General features: G+C 48.1%; 1 protein-coding gene across 27 annotated transcripts in view; it reads right to left on the bottom strand.

The window, feature by feature from the left end:
• The window catches only part of CAMSAP1 (calmodulin regulated spectrin associated protein 1), a 100,883-nt gene that overhangs the window by 62,076 nt on the left and 15,872 nt on the right, over positions 1 to 22,935 (bottom strand). For 12 of the 27 annotated variants that reach the window (XM_074016023.1, XM_074016022.1, XM_074016026.1 and 9 more), the window contains 2 exons: positions 13,146 to 13,408; positions 11,986 to 12,147 (listed from right to left, as the gene is read on the bottom strand). The exons of 3 other annotated variants lie outside the window; for them this stretch is intronic. In XM_074016023.1, coding sequence (XP_073872124.1) covers positions 11,986 to 12,147; positions 13,146 to 13,408 — 425 coding nt within the window. Of the gene's footprint in view, positions 1 to 11,985; positions 12,148 to 12,849; positions 12,957 to 13,145; positions 13,409 to 17,031; positions 17,215 to 21,083; positions 21,263 to 22,935 lie in introns of those variants that run through there. 12 more of the 27 variants (XM_074016030.1, XM_074016031.1, XM_074016038.1 and 9 more) reach the window with 4 other exon arrangements.

Here is a 22,935-nt window from a genome sequence, read left to right as displayed (position 1 = left end):
GATGAACCCTGGAAACATGCTCCGTGAAAGATGCCAGGCATGGAAGATCACATACTATATGATACCATTCATGAAAACTGTCCATCCAGACTGAGCAAACCCATGGATACGGAGTAGACTGGTGGTTGCCAGGGGCTGAGGAGGGAATGAGGTCTGGCTGCTAATAGGTACAGAGAGTTTTTCAGGAGTGATAAAAATGCTCTGGAATTAGCCAGTGATTCTGACTATATAGCTGATACGGTTTGGCTCTGTGTCCCCACCCGAATCTTACCTCAAACTGTAATCCCCATAATTCCCACATGTGGAGGGAGGGACGAGGTGGGAGGTGACTGGATCATGGGGAGGTTTTCCCCATGCTGTTCTTGTGATAGTGAGTGAGCTCTCATAAGATCCAATGGTTTTATAAGGCAGTCTTCCCCACTCTTGCTTGCTCTCTCACACCTGCCACCATGTAAGATGTGCCTCTTTCCCTTCCGCCATGATTGTAAGTTTCCTGAGGCCTCCCCAGCCATGTGGAACTGAGTCAATTAAACCTCTTTTCTTTATAAATTACCCAGTCTTGGACAGTTCTTTAGGCAGTGTGAAAACAGATTAATACAACATCCTTATGAATATATTAAAAACCACTGACTAGGCCAGGCACAATGGCTCACACCTGTAATCCCAGCACTTTGGGAGCCCGAGGCAGGCGGATCACTTGAGGCCAGGATATCAAGACAAGTCTGGCCAACATGGCAAAAACCTTGCCTCTACAAAAAATAAAAAAATTACCCAGGCACAGTACCACACACCTGTAATCTCAGTTACTCGGGAGCCTAAGGCAGGAGAATCCCTTGAACCCAGGAGGCAGAGGTGACAGTGAGCCACGATCACACCACGGCACTCCAGCCTGGGTGACAAAGCCAGAGTCTCTCTCTCTCTCTCTCTCTCTCAAAAAAACAAAACAAAACAAAAATCCACTGACTAGTACACTTTAACAATAGTGAAGTTTATGGCATGTGAATTATCTCTCAAATTTTTAAAAACATTAATTGATGATTGTTTCAAATTCCACATAATAATCTTTGAGAAACTATTGTTTGTCAAGTTTTGGTGTAACAGCAAAAACAGATTTGCATACTTCTCAGAAAAGACTGAAAATACTATCCCCTCTTCCAATTATATATCTACATGAAGCCAGATTTTGTTCATGAACTTCAATAAAAACAACATATTGTAACAGATTAAATGCAAAAGCAGATAGGAGAATCAGCTATCTTCTCGCAAGCCAGATAGTAAGACACTTGCAAAACTGTAAAATACTGCCATCTTCTTTATTTATTTCCTTAATTTATTTTGAGATGGGGGTCTCACCCTGTCACCCCGGCTGAAGTGCAGTGGCACGATCATGGCTCATTGCAGCCTCAATCTCCCTGGCTCAAGCAATCCTCCTGCTTCGGTCTCCCAAGTAGCTGGGACTACAGGTACACACCACCATGCCTGGTTAATTTTAATAATTTTTGTAGATGGGGTCTCACCATATTGTCAGGGATGGTCTTGAACTCCTGGGCTCAAGAAATCCTCCCACCTCAGCCTACCAAAGTGCTGAGATTCCAGATGTGAGCCACACACAGCCCCTTCTAATTTGTTTTGAAAAATAGTTATTTTTCACTAAAACATTATTAGTATTAATATGAAATCAACTTATTGTTATTTTTAAATAAGTATTTTTAAACTTTCTGATTTTTAACTTCTAGTATGGCAAACATTGATAGATTAAAATTGTCTTTACAACTTCAGCAAGATGCATTAGCTCACACCTGTAATCCCAGAACTCTGGGAGACCAAGGCAGGAAGCTCGCTGAAGGTCAGGTGTTTGAGAACAGCCTGGGCAACACAGCAAGGCCCCATCTCTATCAAAAAAAAAAAAAAAATGTAAGTTATCTGAGGTCCACAGCAATTTAAGAGTATAAAGAGGTCCTGGCGAGGCGCGGTAGCTCACGCCTGTAATCCCAGCACTTTAGGAGACCAAGGTGGGCAGATCGCCTGAGGTCGGAAGTTCGAGACCAGCCTGACCAACATGGACAAACTCCATCTCTACTAAAAATACAAAACTAGCTGGGCATAGTGGCAGGCGCCTGTAATCCCAGCTACTCCGGAGGCTGGCAGGAGAACTGCCTGAACCCAGAAGGGGGAGGTTGCAGTGAACCGAGATCACGCCATTGCACTCCAACCTGGGTAACAAGAGCGAAACTCTATCTCAAAAAAAAAAAGAAATAAAAAGAAAAATAAAAAAGAAAAGGTCCTGAGACCAAAATGTGTGAAACTCTTGATGTATGCAAAGGAATTAAGAACAACAAGAATGAAAATTATATGGATAAATATTAATGACTTTTGTTCTCAATTTTTAAATACTTTAAAAGACAAAAGAAAGCCATAACAGCACAGCTGGGGTTGCAGCAAAATGAATGACAACAGTGACACAAAGGTCAGCAAGGAAAAGACCCATCTTCTATTTGTGCAGTGGCATCACTTTGACTTGCAGGCAGCCTGCGATGGTCTAAAGATGCAGACAGGAACCCTAAAGCAACCCCTACACAATACTGGAGGATAAAAGGGAATACTAAAAAAAATCCAAAATGAGCCTTAAAAGAGGAAAGAAAAAGAAAAGAGATAAACAGAAACAGACCAGATGGTAAAACCAAGCCTTATGGATAATCACATTAAATGCAGTTGGTCTAAACACTCCAAGAGATTATCAGATGAATAAAAAAGCAAGAGCAACTATACAGCATCTACAAAAAATTCACTTTAAAGAGAAAGACAACGAGAGGTTAAAAGTGAAAGGAATGAAACACACCGTGCAGCCACTATTCACAAGCACTCTTGAATCCACATCCACATTAAATGAAGTAGACTTTTGGGACAACGATTATCACCAGTGATAAAAAGCGACATCTCATAATGACAAAAGGGTTAATTCATCAACTAATATCAAAAACATGAATATGTGTAAACATAACAGACTTTGAAAACACACAAAGCAAAAACTGACAGAACCAAACGGCAGGTTACAAGCGCACAGCTCAGGACCTTCCACCCTCCTCTCAGATTAACCTACTAATAGGACCAAAAACAGGAAAACGGTGAAGGAGACGCAACCACCACCAGCAACCAATCTGCACTGACACTGAAGACACGCTACCTTCAAACAGCAGAATATTCTTTTCAAACGCATATTAAACATTCTGCAATGGAAGGCACGTGGCGGACCCTAAGTCCCAATAAACTTAAAAGGTTGAGAATCACACAGAGTATGTTCCCTGACAACAGAATTAAACCAGAAATCACAACACAAAAAGCTCTCTAGAACCTCTCTTTAAGTGTTTGGAAGTTAAACATCCGACTTCTAGATAACCCAGTGATAAAACAAGAACCCACAGGAGAAACAAAATATTTTAAAGAGAATGATGAAAGACATGGCCTATAAAAATATATAACGCACAGCTAAAGCACTGCTTAGAGAGGAATCAACAGCTTAAAATACCTGTCTTAAAAATGAAAAACGGCTTCAATAACTAACTCCTCCCTTAAAAAATTAGACAAGGAGAACAAATTAAACCCAGAATAGAAAATAATAATAAAGGTAAAAGGAAATTAAGTATTAAATAGAGAAAATAAAAACTAAAAGCAGATTTTTAGAAGATTAATCAACTTGATAAATCGGATTAATCAACGTAAAGAAAAATAAAAGAAATTGCCAACCTCAGGAAACAAACAGGACTCTGTCACTAGAGATCGCAGGTATATTAAAAGGAAAATAAAGAAATACAAACCTTATGCCAATGAATTCAACTACTTAAATAAAACTGACCCCCTTGAAAGTCACAAATTACCAAAGCTGACACAATGCTAAATAGAAAATCTATTATCATATGCATATTAAAGAAATTAAATTCATAATTAAAATCTTCTAGGAAAACTCCACTTCCAGATTGCTTTACCAGTGAATTTAATATTTAATTTCCTTTTACCTTATTAATACTTCCCAACTCACTTTTTTAGCCCAACATTACTCTGACACCAAAACAAGAGAAATACATTATGAGAAAAAAAACTGCAGACCAGTATCTGCCAAGAACATTGACACGAAAATCATCAACAATACATTAGCAAATAGGATCCATCAATATACAAAACAAATAATAAACACAACCAATTTGTATCTGTCCTGGGGATGGAAGGGCTGGTTCAACATCTGAAAATCAATTAACATAAATCATTGTATCAACACACTAAAAATGAAAAGCCATATAATCATCTCAATAAATACAGAAAAGGCATCTGACAAAATTCAATATGTATTCGTGAAAAAAATACCCTAAGCAAACTCAAAACAGAAGGGAACTCCTGGCCAGGGGTCGGAGGCCGAGGTGGGCGGATCCTTTGAGCTCAGGAGTTCCAGATAAGCCTGGTCAACATGGCAAAAATCCCCTCTACAAAAACTGTTTTAAAACTTAGGGCTGGGCGCGGTGGCTCAAGCCTGTAATCCCAGCACTTTGGGAGGCCGAGACGGGCGGATCACAAGGTCAGGAGATCGAGACCATCCTGGCTAACATGGTGAAATCCCGTCTCTACTAAAAAAATAGAAAAAACTAGCCGGGTGAGGTGGCGGGCGCCTGTAGTCCCAGCTGCTCAGGAGGCTGAGGCAGGAGAATGGCGGGAACCCGGGAGGCGGAGCTTGCAGTGAGCTGAGATCTGGCCACTGCACTCCAGCCTGGGCGACAGAGCGAGACTCCGTCTCAAAAAAAAAAAAAAAAAAAACTTAGCCAGGCGTCGTGGTGTGTGCCTGTAGTCCCAGCTATTCAGGAGGCTGAGGCAGAAGGATTGCTTGAGCTCAGGAGGATGAGGCTACAGTGAGCTATGATCATACCACTGTACTCCAGCCTGGGCCACAGGGTGAGACCATGTCTCAAAAAAAAAAAAAAGAGGGGGCACAGGGGCAGGGAACTCCTAATAAAGGGCACCGATGAAAAAAAATTACAACCAACATTCATCATTTCAATGGTTAATACAGTAAATCTTTATTCCCTAAGATTAAGTACAAACAAAAATGTCTTCTTTCACCAATTCTATTCAACATTCTACCTGAGGTACTAAACAGTGCAATAAGGGGAAAAAAATCCTTTATAATTAAAAAAGAGCATACACCTTAAATAGCAATACAAATGACTTTATACACAGACAACATGATCACATACGTAAAAAATCTTAAGGAATTTTCTCAATGTCACTAGAACAAATAAGTTGAGCAAGGTCACAAAATATAAAGTCAATATACAAATTATTAATTACGTTTCTACAGACTAGTAAACTGGAAAATGAAATTAGGAGAACACCATTTATAACAGAATCCAAAACACAAAAGAGAATAAAGTTAAACTATACACAAAACGTTACCCTGAAAAACCATGAAACATGGCTGAGAGAAGCTGTGAAGCTGTCAAGTCTACACAAAATGAGCGATACAAGCATGTCTGTGGGGACCTAGAATAGTAAAAACAATTTTTTTTTTTCCCCCTGAAACGGAGTTTCACTCTTGTCACCCAGGCTGGAGTGCAGTGGCATGATCTCGGCTCACTGCAACCTCTGCTTCCCAGGTTCAAGAGATTCTCCTGTCTCAACCTCCCGAGTAGCTAGGATTACAGGCATGCACCACCATGCCTGGCTAGTTTTTTGTATTTTAAGTAGAGATGGGGTTTCACCATGTTAGGCAGGCTGATCTTGAACTCCTGACCTCAAGTGACCCACCCACCTCAGCCGCTCAAAGCGCTGAGATTACAGGTGTGAGCCACCACGCCCAGCCAAAAACAATTATTTTTTAATACAAAGGATATGGCTGGAAGACTTAACATTGTCCAATTACAAGTATTCCTATAAACCAGACACAAACATCAGCGGAACAGAACAGAATCCAGAAACAGACTCACATATATGTGGTTTACTGATTTTCAACAAAGCTGTCAAAGTAATTCAATAAGGAAAGAAAAATCTCTTCCATAAATGGTTTCAGAATTGCTATCTATATAAAGAAAAAAATGAATCTCAACCCTTCCCTCACATCATTCATAAAAATGAACTCAAAATGGGTCATAGAGGCAAAAGTAAGAGCTAAAACAATAAAACTTCTAGAAGAAAACATAGGAGAAACTCCTCACAACCTTGGAGTTGGTCAAGATTTCTTCTCTAAGACACAAAAGGACAAACCATAAAAGGAAATACTGATAAATCAGGCTACAAAGAAAACTTTAAAAGCCTTTGCTTGGTTTTTGACACACAGTCTTGCTCTGTCGTCCAGACTAGAGTGCAGTGGCATGATCTCAGCTCACTGCAACCTCCACCTCCCTGGCTCAAGTCTTGCCTGCCTCAGCCTCCCGAGTGGCTGGGATTACAGGCGCCCGCCATCACGCCTGACTAGTTTTGTATTTTTAGTAGAGACAGGGTTTCACCACTTTTGGCCAAGCTGGTCTTGAACTCCTGACCTCAGGCAATCTGCCCGCCTCGGCCTCCTAAAGTGCTGTGATTACAGGTGTGAACCACCACACCCTGCCAACCTTTGCTTTTTAACAGACACTGTTAAGGAAACAAAAAGGTGGCCAGCCTGGGAGAAGATCTTCACGATACACACATCTGACAAGGCACTTGATTCTCAATATATACATTTCTAAAAACTCTTGCAACTTGATAAGACAACCCAGTTAAAAACTGGGCAAAATATTTGAAAAAGCACCTCACAAAAGAATGGAGACAAGCATCTTAGGAAAACACAAATTAAAACGACAATGAGAGACAGTTATACATCCACTCAAAGGGCTAAAGAGAAAAGACGGACGATAACAAATGTAGAGCAACTGGAATTCTATCTTGCTAGTGAGGTTCTAAATGCTACAATCACTGGAAAACATTTTGGCCATTTATTCTGAAGATTGAACTTACACATACTTATATTAAGTTATATACACTCATCACATGACCCTAAATTTTACTTAAAGAAATAAAAATATGGCTGGGCACAGCAGCTGACACCTGTAATCCCAGCACTTTGGGAGGCTAAGATGGGTGGATCATCTGAGGTCAGGAGTTCAAGACCAGCCTGGCCAACATGGTGAAACTCCGTCCCTACTAAAAATACAAAAATTAGCCAGATGTGGTGGCAGGCAACTGTAATCTCAGCTACTCGGAGGCTGAGGCAAGAGAACTGCTTGAACCCAGGAGGCGAAGGGTGCAGTGAGCCGAGACCTCGCCACTGACCCTCTAGCCTGGGCGGCAGAGTGAGACTACGTCTAAAAACAAAAAAGAGAGAGAGAAATAAAAATATATCTGCACACAGAGACTTGCACACAAATGTCCCTAGTCGTTTTATTCAAAATCGGCAAAAACTGGAAACAACCCAAGTGTCCGTCAACAGGTGGACGGATAAACGAACCAGGGTATGCACACGACGGAACTCCACCAAGCTCCAGCAGAACTTCCGACAGACGCAGCGCCACGCGCCAGTCTCAGAAACACTTGGTTCACTGGAAGAAGTCAAACACAAGAAGAGCACGTGCCACACAACTTCACTTTTATCAAAACCAATCCACAGTGAAGAAGGCAGATGAGTAGTTACCTGCATTGGGGTAGAGGATTAACTGCAAAGGACCATGGAAGAGCTTGTTGAGGGTGATGGAAACATTACCTTGATCGTGGCAAATGCTAAACAAACGACTGCTTATCAAACCTCAAGGAAACAGATCCACTGACTTCATATAAAATACATCTCAGTACAGCTGTCTTTAAAAAAAAAAAAAAAAAGACAAAAAGAGGCCAGGAGTGATGGCTCACACCTGTAATCCCACCATTTTGGGAAGCCAAGGCAGGAGAATTGCTTGAGCCCAGTAGTTCAAAACTAGCCTGGGCAATATAGCAAGACCACGTCTCTAATTTAAAAAAAAAAAAAAATTTAATCAGCCAGGCACTGTGGTGCATGCCTGTAGTCCCAGCTACTCAGGAGGCTGGGGTGGGAGAATTGCTTGAGCCTGGGAGGTCAGGCTGCAGTGAGCCGCAATGGCACAACTACACTCCAGCCCGGGCCACAGAACGAGACTCTGTCTCCAAAAAAAAAAAAAAAAAAAAACAGAGAGAAAGAGACAACAACTGGCTGGGCATCAATAAAAAGATAAAAAGAGCCCCTGCAAGGTGGTTCACGGTGAAACTTCAGAGCACCCAGGAAGGAGGAGAACCTGAGTGAGGTCATCCGGGTCACACACAGGACAGGGAACCCACACAGTAGCGGATTCCTCAGCCTGGAAGACAGAAGACATTTGGGCAACCCCCTCAAGCTGGGGAAAGGGCTTCCATCTAGTTACACAATCACCAAGGAAAGGTGGAGGAAGGCTCCTTCAGAAGCTCTCTCAGAAATGGTCACGGAAATGCACAGCATCAGCCTTTCCTCAGACGGCAGGAAGGCTCCTGCACCCGGGGTGGGGACCCCGGCCAGGAGGAGGCGGGTGAGCGGCCTGGAGCAGAGGTGAAGGGAGGAAAGTTCAGGATGGCAGACACGCAGGTGGCCGGAGCAGAAACCATGCAGGCAGGGGCAGGACACAGTCCCAGAGGGACGCCACAGAGACTGAGAACGTGGCCATTCCCCCACAGCTGCTGCAGAGGACGCCACAGAGCCAAACCCGAGGAGGGAGGGACCCGGGTGTGGCTGTGAGAAGCTGAAGCCCGCACTCAAATGCAGCTGCGCACAGCAGGCATCCTGGAAACACGGCACCTACGCCCACAAGGAATTCAGACCTTATGCATCAAAGAATTGACGCTGGAGAAAAAACTCACCCTTATGGAAATCATACCAACCGCCCCAAGCTTATTAAACGTGCAGCGATTTCCAGTGGGGAGAAAACCCACCTGCACAGTGTAAGCTTTGGGGCACAGCTCAAAGCCAGTGAAGCATCTGAGAACCCATCACGGAGAGTGCCTAGGAACACAGCGCGGGTGAGAGGCTGCTCGGGGAACTGGTGCTTCCTACACACCCGGGCATTCACACTGCAAAAGGTGCTCTGGAAGCATTCAGCCGGCATCGCGTCCTGCACTGAGGACTCACACCCAGGAGAAAGTCACACAAGCAGAAACCACTAACGTAAGAAACTTAAATTCATATGGAAATGCCAAGAAAACAGTAAAACATGGAAAACACTGAATACAAATGTAACTAATGCATGAGAAAAAAGAAAAGGTCATGAAAACTAAAGCAAATATTAACTCCAGGAAAAACAAAGCATAATACAAGGAAAGGCACATGAGCTGTGAAAATGGTGCCTGACCACAGGAACATCAAGTCTGACCGTGAATGTGTCCAAAGCTGTCAGTGCAACCACAGGGGAATGAGGAGGAGGGCAATGGAGGGCCACTGTAACTGCTGTTTGTCACAATCCTACCTCAGTAGATCATGTCCACAAATGAGGAGTCAGGAGCCGGAAATACAATGTATTTCTTTAAAATACGGAGGTAGAAACAGTAGAAACGAGAATAGCATGGAAGGAAAATGATGCCTCTGGGTTACAAGGAGACTACCTTCTATTTATCTGCCAAGTCCACAGAAACACAGAGGCCAGCAACAGCCTGAAAAGTCACTTATAAATGCACAGCAAATATGAAAAACGTGACCAAGCAAAGGAAAAAGAAACATACCCTCCTGCCCAAAGAAATACGGCAAAGAAAAATAAACATACTCTCCTGCCCAGAGAAACACGGGCAAAATAACGAACAAGTGATTCACCAGAGAAGTAGGGTAAGGAGTCAGACAGATGCTCTATTTTCTAAACTGCAACTTTACCCAGAATTAAGTTTTTCTATGCCTTTACCATAGAAAAAGACACTATTTTTAACCTCTCAAATGGGCAAGTAATTTTTAATAATGTCCAAGATATGGGAAGACATGGGAAAAGACAGCTACACAAACTAATAGGAAGGAAAATGTTACAATCTTTAGGATCAGATTTGGCCAAAAAAAAAAAAAAAAAAAGCAAGCAAACAAAAAAAAAAGTCCTTAAATAGGAACAACCATTCCCCTCGCACGAACGCGGCCTGAGGGAAATCATCGTGGCTGGACAGAGACTACTGCACAGACAGAGAAGGGACAACTTGACCTCCAGCAACACTGAGATCACAGAAGGGCCACGGGGGAGTCACTGGAACGGCTGGCATCAAGTATCTGGCCAATGGGCAGAAACTCACTGCACCGTACCGCACCAAGTAGAAACGTGGCTCACGACAGAACGTACAGTAAGCTCCCCACTGGGCTGCAGGCCTATATAACACATACAAAAAAAGAAAAACTACCAGAATTTTTACCAAAATGTTAACCATTTGCATAGGTGGTAAGATTATGGGTAATTTACATTTTATTCTTTTTGCTCATCCATAGTTTCTATATTTTCTATAACTATGTCATTTCTAATATAAGGAAAAAATCGATAAAAGATGTTAAAGAAAAGCTAAAATTTGACTTTTGATCACAGGAAGCTTCGGCTAGGATACAGGAGCGTCCCCAAAGCTCAGGGTCCTCTGGAAACGTGAACTAGTCCTGAACACCATTTTTCACAGAGTTCTTGCAAGCACTTCCCACACGCACGCTGTCAGGTGAGAGCCAGGGATGAGTAAGACACGGCGCCCGCCACCAAGAGGCGTCCTCATGGGCAGAGGCAGAGTGGGGCGGAGATGGTACTGACTGGCACCCCAATCTGAACTAGGGCCCAGAGGCTCCAGTGAGTCCCAGAAAACCCTGTGGCTTTCTGTCCCCACCTCACTGCAGGATAAGCAAATGTAAGACCTGCTTCCCCAACCCCAAGCTTGGGGAGGAAAACAGCTAAAAAGCAGAGCAACTGTCTTAGAAAAAGTCAAAGCACAAACCTCTGCCAACTCCTGACAAAGACCCGCCTGTCACAGAGACAGAGGGGCCTTCCAGGGAACCAGCAGATGGAGCACTGGCCTGGCTCTGCGTGTGCAAGCTAACCATCAGTAACTCCAGAGCCATCCCGCGTGAGCCTCTTACTCAGGTGCACTAATATAGCCTTACACAGGCCACACAATCCTCTAGTTCCTTCGCTGTGTTAACACACAAACTTCAACACCTTTTTACATATATAACAGGATGCTTACTAACCAAAACCTCTGGTAAAGTAACCCTATAAATAATTACACTACTAAAAATAAACATTCTTCACATATATTGTATTAAAAATTACACTATGAGCTTCTAAATGTAAAAGGAGAAAATAGCGTTTGGGAAAATGCCATGTTTTTTTCTTAATTATCAAAATGCCTTTAGAAGGCATTTTGATAATTTCCTTTATTGCATGTAGGTGCATACTATGAAAATAAAAAGAAATTATTCACTGGCCGGGTGTGGTGGCTCATTCCTGTAATCCCAGCACTTTAAGAGGCCAAAGAGGGAGGACTGCTTGAGCCTGGGAGTTCAAGACCAGCCTGGGCAACAGAGTGAGACTCCATCTCTACTAAAAATAAAAATAAAAATAAAAAATAAATTAGCCAAGCATAGTAGCACGTGCCTGTGATCCCAGCTACTCAGGAGGCTGAGGCGGGAGGATCACTTGGAGCCTGGGAGGTCAAGGCTGCAGTGAGCCACGATTGTGCCACTGTACTCCAGCCTGGGGGACAGAGTGAGACCCTGTCTCAAAAAAAAAATTTTTTTAAGGCACTTAAATCACTGACATGTGCTGCATTTTCAGACACAAACGCATCACCCTCTACTCTCGGCCTGCGGGAACAACGTCTGCTTGCTTTGCTTCTTTTTAACTACAGCAGACACATTTCTGGACACAAAATATGATTTGTCCCGAATGAAGAGCTGGGTCTCAGCATGACAAAGTGTGCTGCTCTCAAGTGAAAAGGGGACCAGACACAGGAGCAGAGTCACACGCCACATCTAGGCAGGGCACTCACCTTGTTGATCCAGAACACCATGGCGTCCTCGAGGTCGTACGGAAGTTCTTTCGAGGCACTGAACGTTGAGAAGCGCTTGACACTGGCCACCACCTTCTCGATGCTGATCATCTCCACAGTGTAGGCCATCATCAGGGCGTCCACCATCGCCATGTGGGCACTCTAGGGGCAGAGGCAGCAGCTATAATCCCTCAAACCCACCCCTCTTACCAGGTTCTGATGCAGAGAACCTGCTCACACTCAGAATCCTGGCCTAATTTCTTCATCCCTCGCCCTTTCCATCTGAAGAGATACTCAGATCTGAGACCTGCCTCCCCCTCACCATCACTATTTCAAGCCTGGCATTTCTGGCCAACCCTCGAGACCGCTAGGAAACAGAAGTCCGTTCTCAGGCAGGCAGGCCAGCCCTGCGGCCCATGGTGCACTGTCTCACACTGTCATTTATTATTTCCTCGACAGCCCTGTGGGACTCCCAGGAAAGGCAATGCGATTCCCACGTCATGGCTGTGGGAAGGCAGACAGGAGACCTGTCCCAGGCCAACTGCCCATCAAAGGGCTCAGGCTCCTAGTCCAGAGCTCTACCTGCTACAGCTGCACCACGACTTAGTGCAGCTTCCTCACGACAGGAGTAACACTCTCTTCACCCACCGCATGGCACCCGGTCTCAGCCGGAATGCCATGGGAGCAACCAAACAAAGGCAGTGCAGGAGGCACCGAGAATGGCCCTGACCCAGGCAAAAGGCACACCAGGAGCAAGCCTTCAGAGAAAGATGGGGGCGGGATACTTGGGGGAGAAAAAGGCAGACTGAGTTATTTTAGCATGAAACAACCTAACAGAATGGGCGCGACAATCACATTTCTCACCTGTATAGAGTCTGCCTCAAGTATCTGTATGAATACGCCTCACTCCAATCTCAGCATTCACAGAGCATTCCCAATGAGAAAAAGGGCTCAGTGGAAGCTCTCTTCTCCCCATCCTCCACAACAGTCATGTGCTTTAAAAGAGATGCAGTTTCCTAAGGAACGACAGTGTGCAAAAGCACGGGTCTCCACCACCTCGCTGCACACCGTGTTCACACCATCCACGCGCCAGGTGCGCCACACGAGAGCCCACAGCTCCAGAGGATGGCCCCTGGGGGCGGCCACCGCAGACCACTCACCATTTTTATGGGTGCGCGACTGAGGTCGGACTCTGTCACGGGGGTGTCATCACTCTCCATCACATAGATCCCTTTCCGGGACAGGGCCTGGATGACAGACTGGTGTCCCTGTAAGGCGGCCACCTGGTCCCCTTTCAGGATGAGGCTGCAGACACGGCAGTACAGCTCGCTGGACAGGAGAAGCTTGATAACAGGCGGCTTAATGTGCTCCTGCTCATACTGGTCAACGTAGAAAGGGTCTCTGAGGTCCTCGGGGATGTTATCTAAGACAGGGAGGGGATGACCAGGTGAGCATGACATACAAGATCCACATGCGTCCTGAGCAGCACCACGACAAGGGCCCACATGGGAGCCCCTTCCAGTGCAATCCCAGACAAAAGGCACAATCAAGAAAAGGAGAATGGCTGGGCGCAGTGGTGTGCCACTGTAGTCCCAGCACTTTGGGAGGCTGGGGCAGGAGGATTGCTTCAGCCAGGAGTTCAAGGTTGCAGTGAACTATCACTGTACCACTGTACTCCAGCCTGGGCAACAGAGGGAGACCAAGTCTCAAAAAAATTAATTGATTGATTGATTGATTAAATGGGCAACTAACAACATGAAAAGACTCCAGGTGTCTCAATAATTCTGTTGTCTTCTGTGCTTACAAAGGCAACTGTAGCATCTCAGCCTACTCTGTGAACACAGACAACTGAAATCATTTTGTGACCTCCACCACTTGACCTCAATGGACAACTGTCCTAACTTAAGAGTAGTAAGAAGGTAGGCATGGGAGCCCTGAGGGTGTTAATGGGGCTGAGGGGAAACCAGCACAGGCGAGGACCATGTAGTGCCTGGTGACACCAGCAGAGAGGGCATGTGGGCATGGCCAGCATCAGCCCAGGGAGAGAGTCCAGCATCCTCTTTCTGACATGAAAATCGGAAGTAATAACAGAGGCTGGACACCCATGGTCTTTACAGAAGAGGCAGCCAGGCAGGCGTGGTGCCACTGTAACCATGACAACGACACAGCAGCAGCAGCAATCAGCCTTTTTCCATTTTTGGACCAGGCAGCATCAAATTCTTGACATGAACTATGCTACTTAATCTTGCCACTGCAGTGCCCTCAAATGAGGACTACCATCCACACATTACAAATGAGAAACTGAGGCACAGAGAAAGTAAGTGACTTGCTGAAGGCCACAGGAGGCAGAGACCAGCCTGAACCTACACAATCTGATCCAGAGAGCCTACTGTATACTTCCGGCTGCAACATACGCCACCTCCCACACAAACACCACAGGAGCAGCATACACACAGGACACTGAATGTGTCATGGCTGGCCTCACCCAGTTTTCTAGCCGTGCCACTATGCCCCTCACACTGTCTCACAAGACGTCAACGGCTGTCCCACTGAAGACGGAGGACGAGGGACGTCTCTACGGTCAGATGCCTTTGGGAAACATGTGACCCCCAGGTCTTTAATGTGCCCCATGCTCAACAATCTGCCAGGAGGTGCAGACACTCCCACCTCCACAGAGTTTAGAAAGGACTACCATCTCCACAGAACAGCTCGTGAAGAAACCCCACTGATTCCTCGTATTGAGACAACCGGTAACACTAGAGGCGTTCAAGGGGACACTAACAAACCTGTCTTGAGCTCAGAGCCAAGCTCTCCTAAGCTCTTCCCCGGGGAAGAACCAGCTGTGGCCATGGTCCCCACAGCACCCCTCTCTCTCTCTGCTGCCATCTCTTCTGGCTTCCTTCACTGTTTTCCTGAGCTCTGAGTCACTTCATTATGGTCCCGTGGAGTCTGGTCATTTCCCCACAATCTGAGCACCTCACAGCTGGTTTATTTCTAAATGGCAGCAGCCACCGTTTACACAGCATTTTTGTTTTAAGCACCATTGTACACGATGATTAGGTCACCACGGCAACCCAGGGGCGGACAGGGCTCCAGCTATGGCAGGCTGGCTTAGCAGACGTTAACAGACTCACATCCTATACTTGCTGACCACGTCGAGTAGCCCCCTAGTCTGAAATCGTCGGAACTTTGGAAATACAACAGAGCCCAGCAGTGACACAAGGAACAGAACCCCACGCCAAGCACAGCGGGAGACTTCTGCTTCCCTTACAAACTGCTCAGGGAAAGCCGACCAGCAGAGGTGCGCACAGAGCTGCCCTGCACACGCCTCAGACGTCCCAGGAAACAGGAGCAAGGTGGCCAGGGACAGGCGCCCTGTGGAGCGTGCACCCATGGGTCGTGGAGGGAAGTCAGGGGAGGGCACTGAGCGAGGGATCCCATAACCTGACAACGTTTGCAGCAGTTCACACCGGCTGCTGGGGGAAAGATGCAACAGTCACTCTCAGCCTTCCTCTTACTCAACTGACCACACCAGCAGCCCACCTAGTCAGGGCTCTTGGAGGGAGCTGCCTTTCTCCTGACTTTCGGGACACCTGGCCTCTGTCTCCTGATCTCACTGCCCGCTCCATCCCCATCTCCTAGGCCAGCTGCCCCCCATTTCCCCAAATACTGGAAGGGGCACTTCCTATCTCCTCTCTAATGACCTGATTCAGTCTCATGGCTAGAAATACCACAGACACACAGTCATCCCCAAATGTACAGTTCTGGCCCCGACCACTTCCCTGAACTGCCTACCTGACATCTTCATGCAGATGTCTGGGGGCACCTCAAGCCTAACCAGCCTGGTCCAAGTCACCCTCTCCTCCCACTTGGACAATTGTGATGCAGCCCCCCTAGGAGACCAGAAACTGGCACAGCTGAGGAGAAAGTCCCCCGGGGACCCCTCAGAGTGATGGCTCTATGCAGAGGAGGCACGTAAGTGGAGGGCTGGCCTTCGATGGAAACAGAGTGAGCCCCAGGGAGAATGGCGGAGCCTACGTCACAGATCCAGAAACCTGGCTAGGCTGGAAAAAGCAACCACGGCTCTGATTTAAGTTTCTCTTTTACAATCTACCAAGTAGAAACGTTTGCCATAGGGTGGCCCACTTTTAAAATTAATCAATATAAAGTGATTCATATAATCACCTTTTTGAATCATATATGAATATGCATAACACAACTAATTCACATCAATTTCAGATGTAGGAAAATGAGAGTTAAAGGCAAACGACGCACTTCCTAAAGATAAAAGCTTCAGACAGTGGTGAAGCTAACTCCTAACTGTATGTCACTCCTTCCCATCCGACCTAAGGAAGACCCTGGCCAGACCCCCCACAGGGTGACAGTGGCCACGCTCCTCCATGGCCCTGCCCATGGCAGTTCTGCCCTCAGATACTGAACTTGTCCATGAGTAACCGGCTTCAATGAAGGCAGCTACTGCAAGAGTTGGATGTGCACAGTTCTAGAACGTTTAATGTTCTATCAAAATCAATACCTACTAAAAAAAAAAAACCTTCTAATGCCTTCAATGTACTTCTAGTAGTTTCTTGTTGTTGTTGTTGTTGTTGTTTCTACAAACTAGTAAGACTGTCAGAATTAATACACATTCATTCGACAATTATAAGTACCCATGTTAGCCAGAAAATGCACAAAAATGTCACGGAGTCAAACAGAAAGAGATAAAGTCAGTGTTCTCAGGCTGAGCTTCGTAAGACAACTGAAAAGTCAACAGGTAATTTCCACGCAATACGGAGGGATGTCACACAGGATGAGTGCTGGGGGACTGAGGTGCAACAGACACCAGTCCTGCACTGAGGAGTAGGGCAGGGGGGCAGTGGGATGTGCAGATGGATAAATTTCTTAGGGAAGGAAGCAGCCAGCAGGGGGGTGGGTAGGAGAGAGGGAGACAAAAACATGAAAATGAACCTGTTAAGAGAATTTTAGCAAATGACAACAGTTCAGAATTGCACAGGAGAGGCAAACTGGATGTTTCATTCATTAACTCACCAGGTTTTTATGCATGCCTGCACCAGGAGGAACTGGACACTGTGGGATCTGTGAGCAGAGCGAGACAGGCTTAGGCAGGCACACAAGGAATGGAACGAGACCACGTCAAGTAAGGGGGTCAGAGAAGCCAGAGGACAAGGAGACCCCATCTGCTAGAGTTCCCTGTAAACAAGACTGGAGAATGAGCCTGGACTCAGGAGGCTGCTGTGGTCATCGCCAGGAGAGACAATGGAGGCTGACACAGGCAGGCAGCCCCGGGAAGGGGCGCCACCACCAAGGAGGCGTTAGCAGCAGGCCTGTGCCTGATGCAGTACGACAAAGACACCAAACTTGTAATTCCTGCCAGCCTGGAGCAGGACGGTCCCTTTTCCTAATACAGGAAACCAGCAGCGTGGAGGAGGAGGGCAGTCGGGGACAGGAGAGATGAGCCTGTGGGACCCAAAGGGAGCTTTCCAACGGGGAGGCGTGGAGACTGGAAGCACTAGAGTAAAAGGACCAGCTGGAGACGTGGTTTGGAACCCATTACATATACACAGCCATTGATGCCCAGGGGGACGAGTCATCCAGTGAGAGCCGGGCACGGTGGGAGAAGCTGGTCAAGGCAACTTGAGGACACCAAGCCCACAGGACAGACGTCGGGAGAGAAGCCAAAAAAACAGACAAGTGAACCAAGAGCGGGGCGGGGCCAGAACATGGTGCTGCCAAGGCCACAGGAGAAGGTTTTGAAGGGGCAGCGAGCAACTGGGAAGGCTCAGAAGGATGCATGCATGAATACCACAGAGCCCGCCAGACTCAGCTGGCAGCCTCAAGAAGAGCATTCTGAGAACTGGTGAAGAGACGGCCGCAGGCACACAAGGAAGGAAGTGAGGATAGCGGGAATTATGCCTCTGCTCTGAGAGGAAAGTGTGGTCAAAAGAGATGTGTCTGTTTTAAGGATTGGAGAAATGTTGACGAAAAGAAAACCCAATCAACGGGAGCGGCTGAAGAGGAGGGGGCTGCTCCTGAGGAAGGAGGCCCCTCGGGAGGCGGAGGGGAGGGACACGGGGCCCAGGCGGGGCCGCGTCTTCCACTGGGTCAGGGTACAGACGCAGGGAAGGGGTGGGCGGCCCATCAGCACCTGCAGTTTGTCTTACTACGTTAAGCAGGAGACAGGGCATCTGCTGAGTGGGAGGGCCCGGCTTGGAGGAAGTAGGGAGAAGTGTGGCTACAGGGGGCAGAGTGAAAGTCAAACAAGGACACGGGCAGGGCAGGGACCCACAGAGACTAGAGACTGAGTCGGCAACGGCACTGTCAGGGTGGCAGCGCTGTCTGTCACTCCTCGGACTGCTGCATCAGTACCCATGAGCAGCACATTTGCGGTGGCTGCCGGACTGCTACGGGGCAGGCCTCAGTGGGAGCTGCAAAGAAAGGCCCCTGGGAAGGGGTCAGAAGACTCTAACCAGTCTGCAGTGGGGTCAACACCAAGTGCAGGAGGAACTCAGAAGGGTGGCAGCTGACGGAGAGTAGGAGGTGGAGCGCTGGGGTCTCCCAAGGGCAGGGCCCAGCAAAGCCACCTGGCCCAGAGTCCTAGCTCGGCCTCCTACTGGACCCTCTGAACCTTGGCCCCCTACCTGTCCATTCCGAACTATGAAAGGGTCCATCTCCCGCCCTGCGCCAGCTGAGCCTAAGCTCCATGGACGCAAACGGGAGTCTCAGCTGTTATTCCTTCCGTCACTATTATTGCAATGAGGATGAAAGGGCAGGTGAGGAAGTGGCCATCTGTCGACGGCAGCCCTCCCGCGGCACCTGCACAGGGCTCGGGAGGAGGTGCCCACGCCAACCGCCGGCTCTTCCATGGCGGCACACGGCAAAGACCCCTCTGGCAGGTGCCACAACTGTGGCCACGGCCCAACCTAAAGCCAGCTCCTCCCGCAGCCTCCAACTCAGCCCCAGGAAAAGAGATCAGACCACTGCAAATGCCAGGCACAGCCCCGAGATGTGCAGGACAGTGAGTCTCTGCTCTGCTGCTTGTCTGAGCCACCTGGGAGCTGAGACCAACTCACCCAGAATGTCCCCATGGGCGGACTGGCTATCAGCATTTGACACTGAGAGAGTCACCTCCACAGAGGCCCCAAAGGTGGCTGTGAGCATCTACACCTGGAAAACGTGGATACTCTTCCTGTTTGGATGTAAGGAGCCAACGGAAATAATTCCAACTCGAGGTAAAAGCAACCAGTGGTCCATGCCCCAGCTCCATCCTGGAGGGGCCAGACAGAAGGATAAGAAAAGTTGATGTAATGGTCCCCACAGGGCCAAGACCACCTGACCCCCACCCAGGGACAACCAGTCACAAACGGCACCTCAACAGCGGAGCACCAGGTGCACAGACAAGCGCGCACCCCACAGGGCGCTGGCCCGGCCACGCCACACCAGGCTCAGGTGCAGACCTGGCTTCCAGCCAGAAGGCCAGGAAGGGAGACCCTCAGGAACCTTCAGGTTCCTCCCCTCCCAGGGAGGGGAGAGGGTCCCAGAGAACAGGGGGCTGGAGAGAGGGACCCTTTAAATCTGCGTCACATCCTGGCCACTCCTGAAACAACTACAGTGGCACAGCAGCCACTCTGAGAGCCACAGCCTGCAGCCCAGCCAGAGCAGCAGGACAAAGACCGAAAATGAAACCCACGCTCAACTGTAGCCCCCAGAAGGCAGGCCGGGGCCTGCAGACTCGACGTAACTGGGTGGACTACCTGCTGGAACAAACCAAACCAACATCTCAGGCTTCCAACAGGACCCGTGGCCTCCAAATACAATATTCCAAATGCCCAACACACAACCCAAAGCTCCTTGACAAAAAAGAAAGACCCACAGGAAAACCTGCAACACCCAGGAGAAAAAGCAACATCCCCAAGGTTGGGACTGACTGACAAGGAATCCAAAGTGACTGTGGAACAATGCCCCAAGAAGCACATGCAGAAGCCTGAACGAAACAAAACACTCCCAGAAACTCAGAGAACTCTCAGCAAAGGGAAGCCCCAGTGTGGAGAAAGACCAAGCCTGGAGCAGAGGCCATGTGCTGGTGAGGAGAGGTTGGAGGGGCCGCAGAGCCCGCCTGCCAGCAGCCGCCCTAGGCCATCTCATGAGCACAGTGGCAGTGACTCCAATGGGCCGGGAGGCAGACACTAAGGGGCAACCCTCATAGCCCCTCCTCCTCCTTCCCCTGAGCTCTTCTGAGAGGCCGTGGGAGGGCATGGGATCGTAAGAGCGGAGCACAAACTCTTAAGGCCAGAGGTTCTGCACCTGAGGCCTGGCCGGCCATCCTCATTCACACCTCAGAAACCCATCAGGAAAGGTGCTGGCACCAGGTTCTCTCCCCATAAGCTCCCACCCGTAGCTCACTCCCCCAAGCTCACAAAGAAATCTCGAGACCCCCAAGGGGCACAGCCACTGCAACTGAAACACAAACTGCACAGCCTGAGCCTGGAAAGGAAGCACGGAGCAAATGTGGGCAAAGGAGCATGGGAGGCCCCTCGGGACGGGGTGGGAGGAAGCCTCCTTCCAGGCACAGTGGACCCCACGCTAGGCCAGCAAGCCCCAGTGGCAGACACAGCAGGACGGTGCACACAGCTCACACCCGCGGAGGCTCCACACGCCCAACCCACACCCTTGGAGGCTCCGCACGCACAACTGACACCCATAGGATGCTACACACACACAGCTCACACCCACAGAGCCTCCGCACACACAATCCACACCTGCAGGAGGCTACACACACACACACACACACACACACACACACACACACACACCTCATACCCACAGAGCCTCCGCACACACAATCCACACCTGCGGGGGGCTCTGGTCGCCCAACCGGGTGGTGAGGAATCACCAGGCCAAGTTCAGGAAGAAGACGCAATCCAGAGAACCCGCCCCGCTTCCTGGACCACGCTCTCCCCCGAGGGTGCCTGGGAGGAGTGGTCCATCCCCGGAGAGGTGGTAAAGATGGCAGGCTGCGTTTCTGGCACCGCACCTTTCTAAGGACAAAATCTGGACTCCGGGGCCTGCCCAGTGACACCTACCGCACACTCTGGGTGGGAAACTTGAAGGGCCGCACCCAGGAGCAGGAGCGAACTTGAAGCAGCCCAGCCTCAGGGGGACTAGAGCACAGCTCTGAGGCACCTCCACCAGGGCCTCGCGTGGGATGACCAGATCTGTTCCTGTCTCTAAAAGGACCACTGAAAGTCGACGGACACTGCCCCTGGGAAAAGAGGACATCTTAGGCCTCAGATTATTTCCAAATCTTTCACATACAATGGTCAGTTAAGCAAAATGACAAGACATCATGAGCAAACGCCAGCAGAAACAGTAATAGAAGCAAGCTCCCAGACTCCTGAAGTCTGCCAAGATGAAGACAGTTCAAGACAGCCCCTCTGTCCCGCTGACGACAGCTAAAAACTCTAGGCAAGAGACAAACACTTACCTAAGGACTCTGGAAAGTAAGCCACAGCAGGCACATTGGGGAGGAGGGTCCATCCTAAAGACGGAACCCGAAACGGGGGACTCCTCAGGTTCATTTTCTCTTTCCTGCCCTGGCTGGACCTGAGGGCAGCCCCAGACAGCCAGGCTCGGAGAGAAACCCTGTCTTTCTCTGGCCAGAGGACCAGGAAAAGGGGACCCTACAAGCTGGAGGGGCAATCCTGAGGGCTCCCACTTTTCTCTCCCAGCCTGACCCAGCCGGTTGCAGTCACAGAGCTGTGCAGTAGCGGCACAAGCAGCGGAAACAGGGAAGCCCAGGCGTGGGGTGAGGAAGGAGAAAAGCCCCATCTTTCTAGGCAGTGGCTGAGGAAGAAGGGTTCCTCGGAGCCAGAAAGTGTGGAGGGAATCCACAAAAGGAGAGCTGGAGAGGGATCCCCAGAGACACGCCATGAGCCTGCACGATCCGGGCTGACTCCTGAGCTGTGTGTGCCCTGGGCAAGCCTGGGGCCACAGGCCAAGGCTGTGAAAGCTGAACCAACACTGCAGCCACCACCCATGACAGCAAAACGGACTCCTGGGCTGAACCCAATGGGCTTTATTGCAACCCAGCTGCAAAGCAAAATCAACATTATCCAAAGGACTTTAACAGGACCCAGAAACCGGTCTCACAGCATGATGTTCAAAATGTCCAGAGCCCAATCCATAATTATTCAACAAAGAACAAGGAAAATGTGACCAATTTTCAAGGGAAAAGAAAACCAACAGAGGCCAACCCCAAAATGACCCAGATGTTAGTTATCAAAGACTTTAAAACAGCTATTATAAGTTCCATGAGGTAAAGCTACATACACTCTCTTAAAATATATGAAAAAATAGAAGTTCTCAGTAGAGAAATTAAAAACTAGAACAAAAATTTCAGGACTAAAAAGTACAATGGCAACCTAAAATTCACCGGATGCGCTCAACAGAATGGCGACGACAGAGGAGTCAGTGAATCTGAAAATAGATCAACAGAAACAATCCCAATCTGAAGAACAGAGAGAAGAAACTGATGGGATAAAATGGCAAGTATGAGATGATGTCAAAAGTTCCAACACTGTGTCAGTAGAGAAAAGGTTGGTGCAAAAAAGTATATGAATAAACATGGCCCAAATCTCCCCAAATCTGGTGAAAGACAACCATTTACAGGCTCAGGAAGCCTAGAAAACCACGTGCAGACACTTCATAACAAACTGCTGGAGACCAAAGGTGATGAAACAGGCCCGCAGGACCCTACAACTTGAGATACCAGCCATAAACTTTCAGTTACCATGCTTCAAACAATGGCAACAAAAAAGACACAATTAAAATTTTGGACAGAAAAGTAGAAATTACAAAAAATCAAAAGAAGAAGAAAAAAGAACTTGACAGATTAGAAAAAGAACAAAACAGGCTGGGTGTGGTGGCTCACACCTG

This window comes from Macaca fascicularis, chromosome 15, assembly GCF_037993035.2.
Source record: "Macaca fascicularis isolate 582-1 chromosome 15, T2T-MFA8v1.1".
Taxonomy (NCBI): Eukaryota; Metazoa; Chordata; class Mammalia; order Primates; family Cercopithecidae; genus Macaca; species Macaca fascicularis.
The sequence above is the reverse complement of the archived record's forward strand: the minus strand, read 5'-3'. Positions and strand labels throughout refer to the sequence as shown.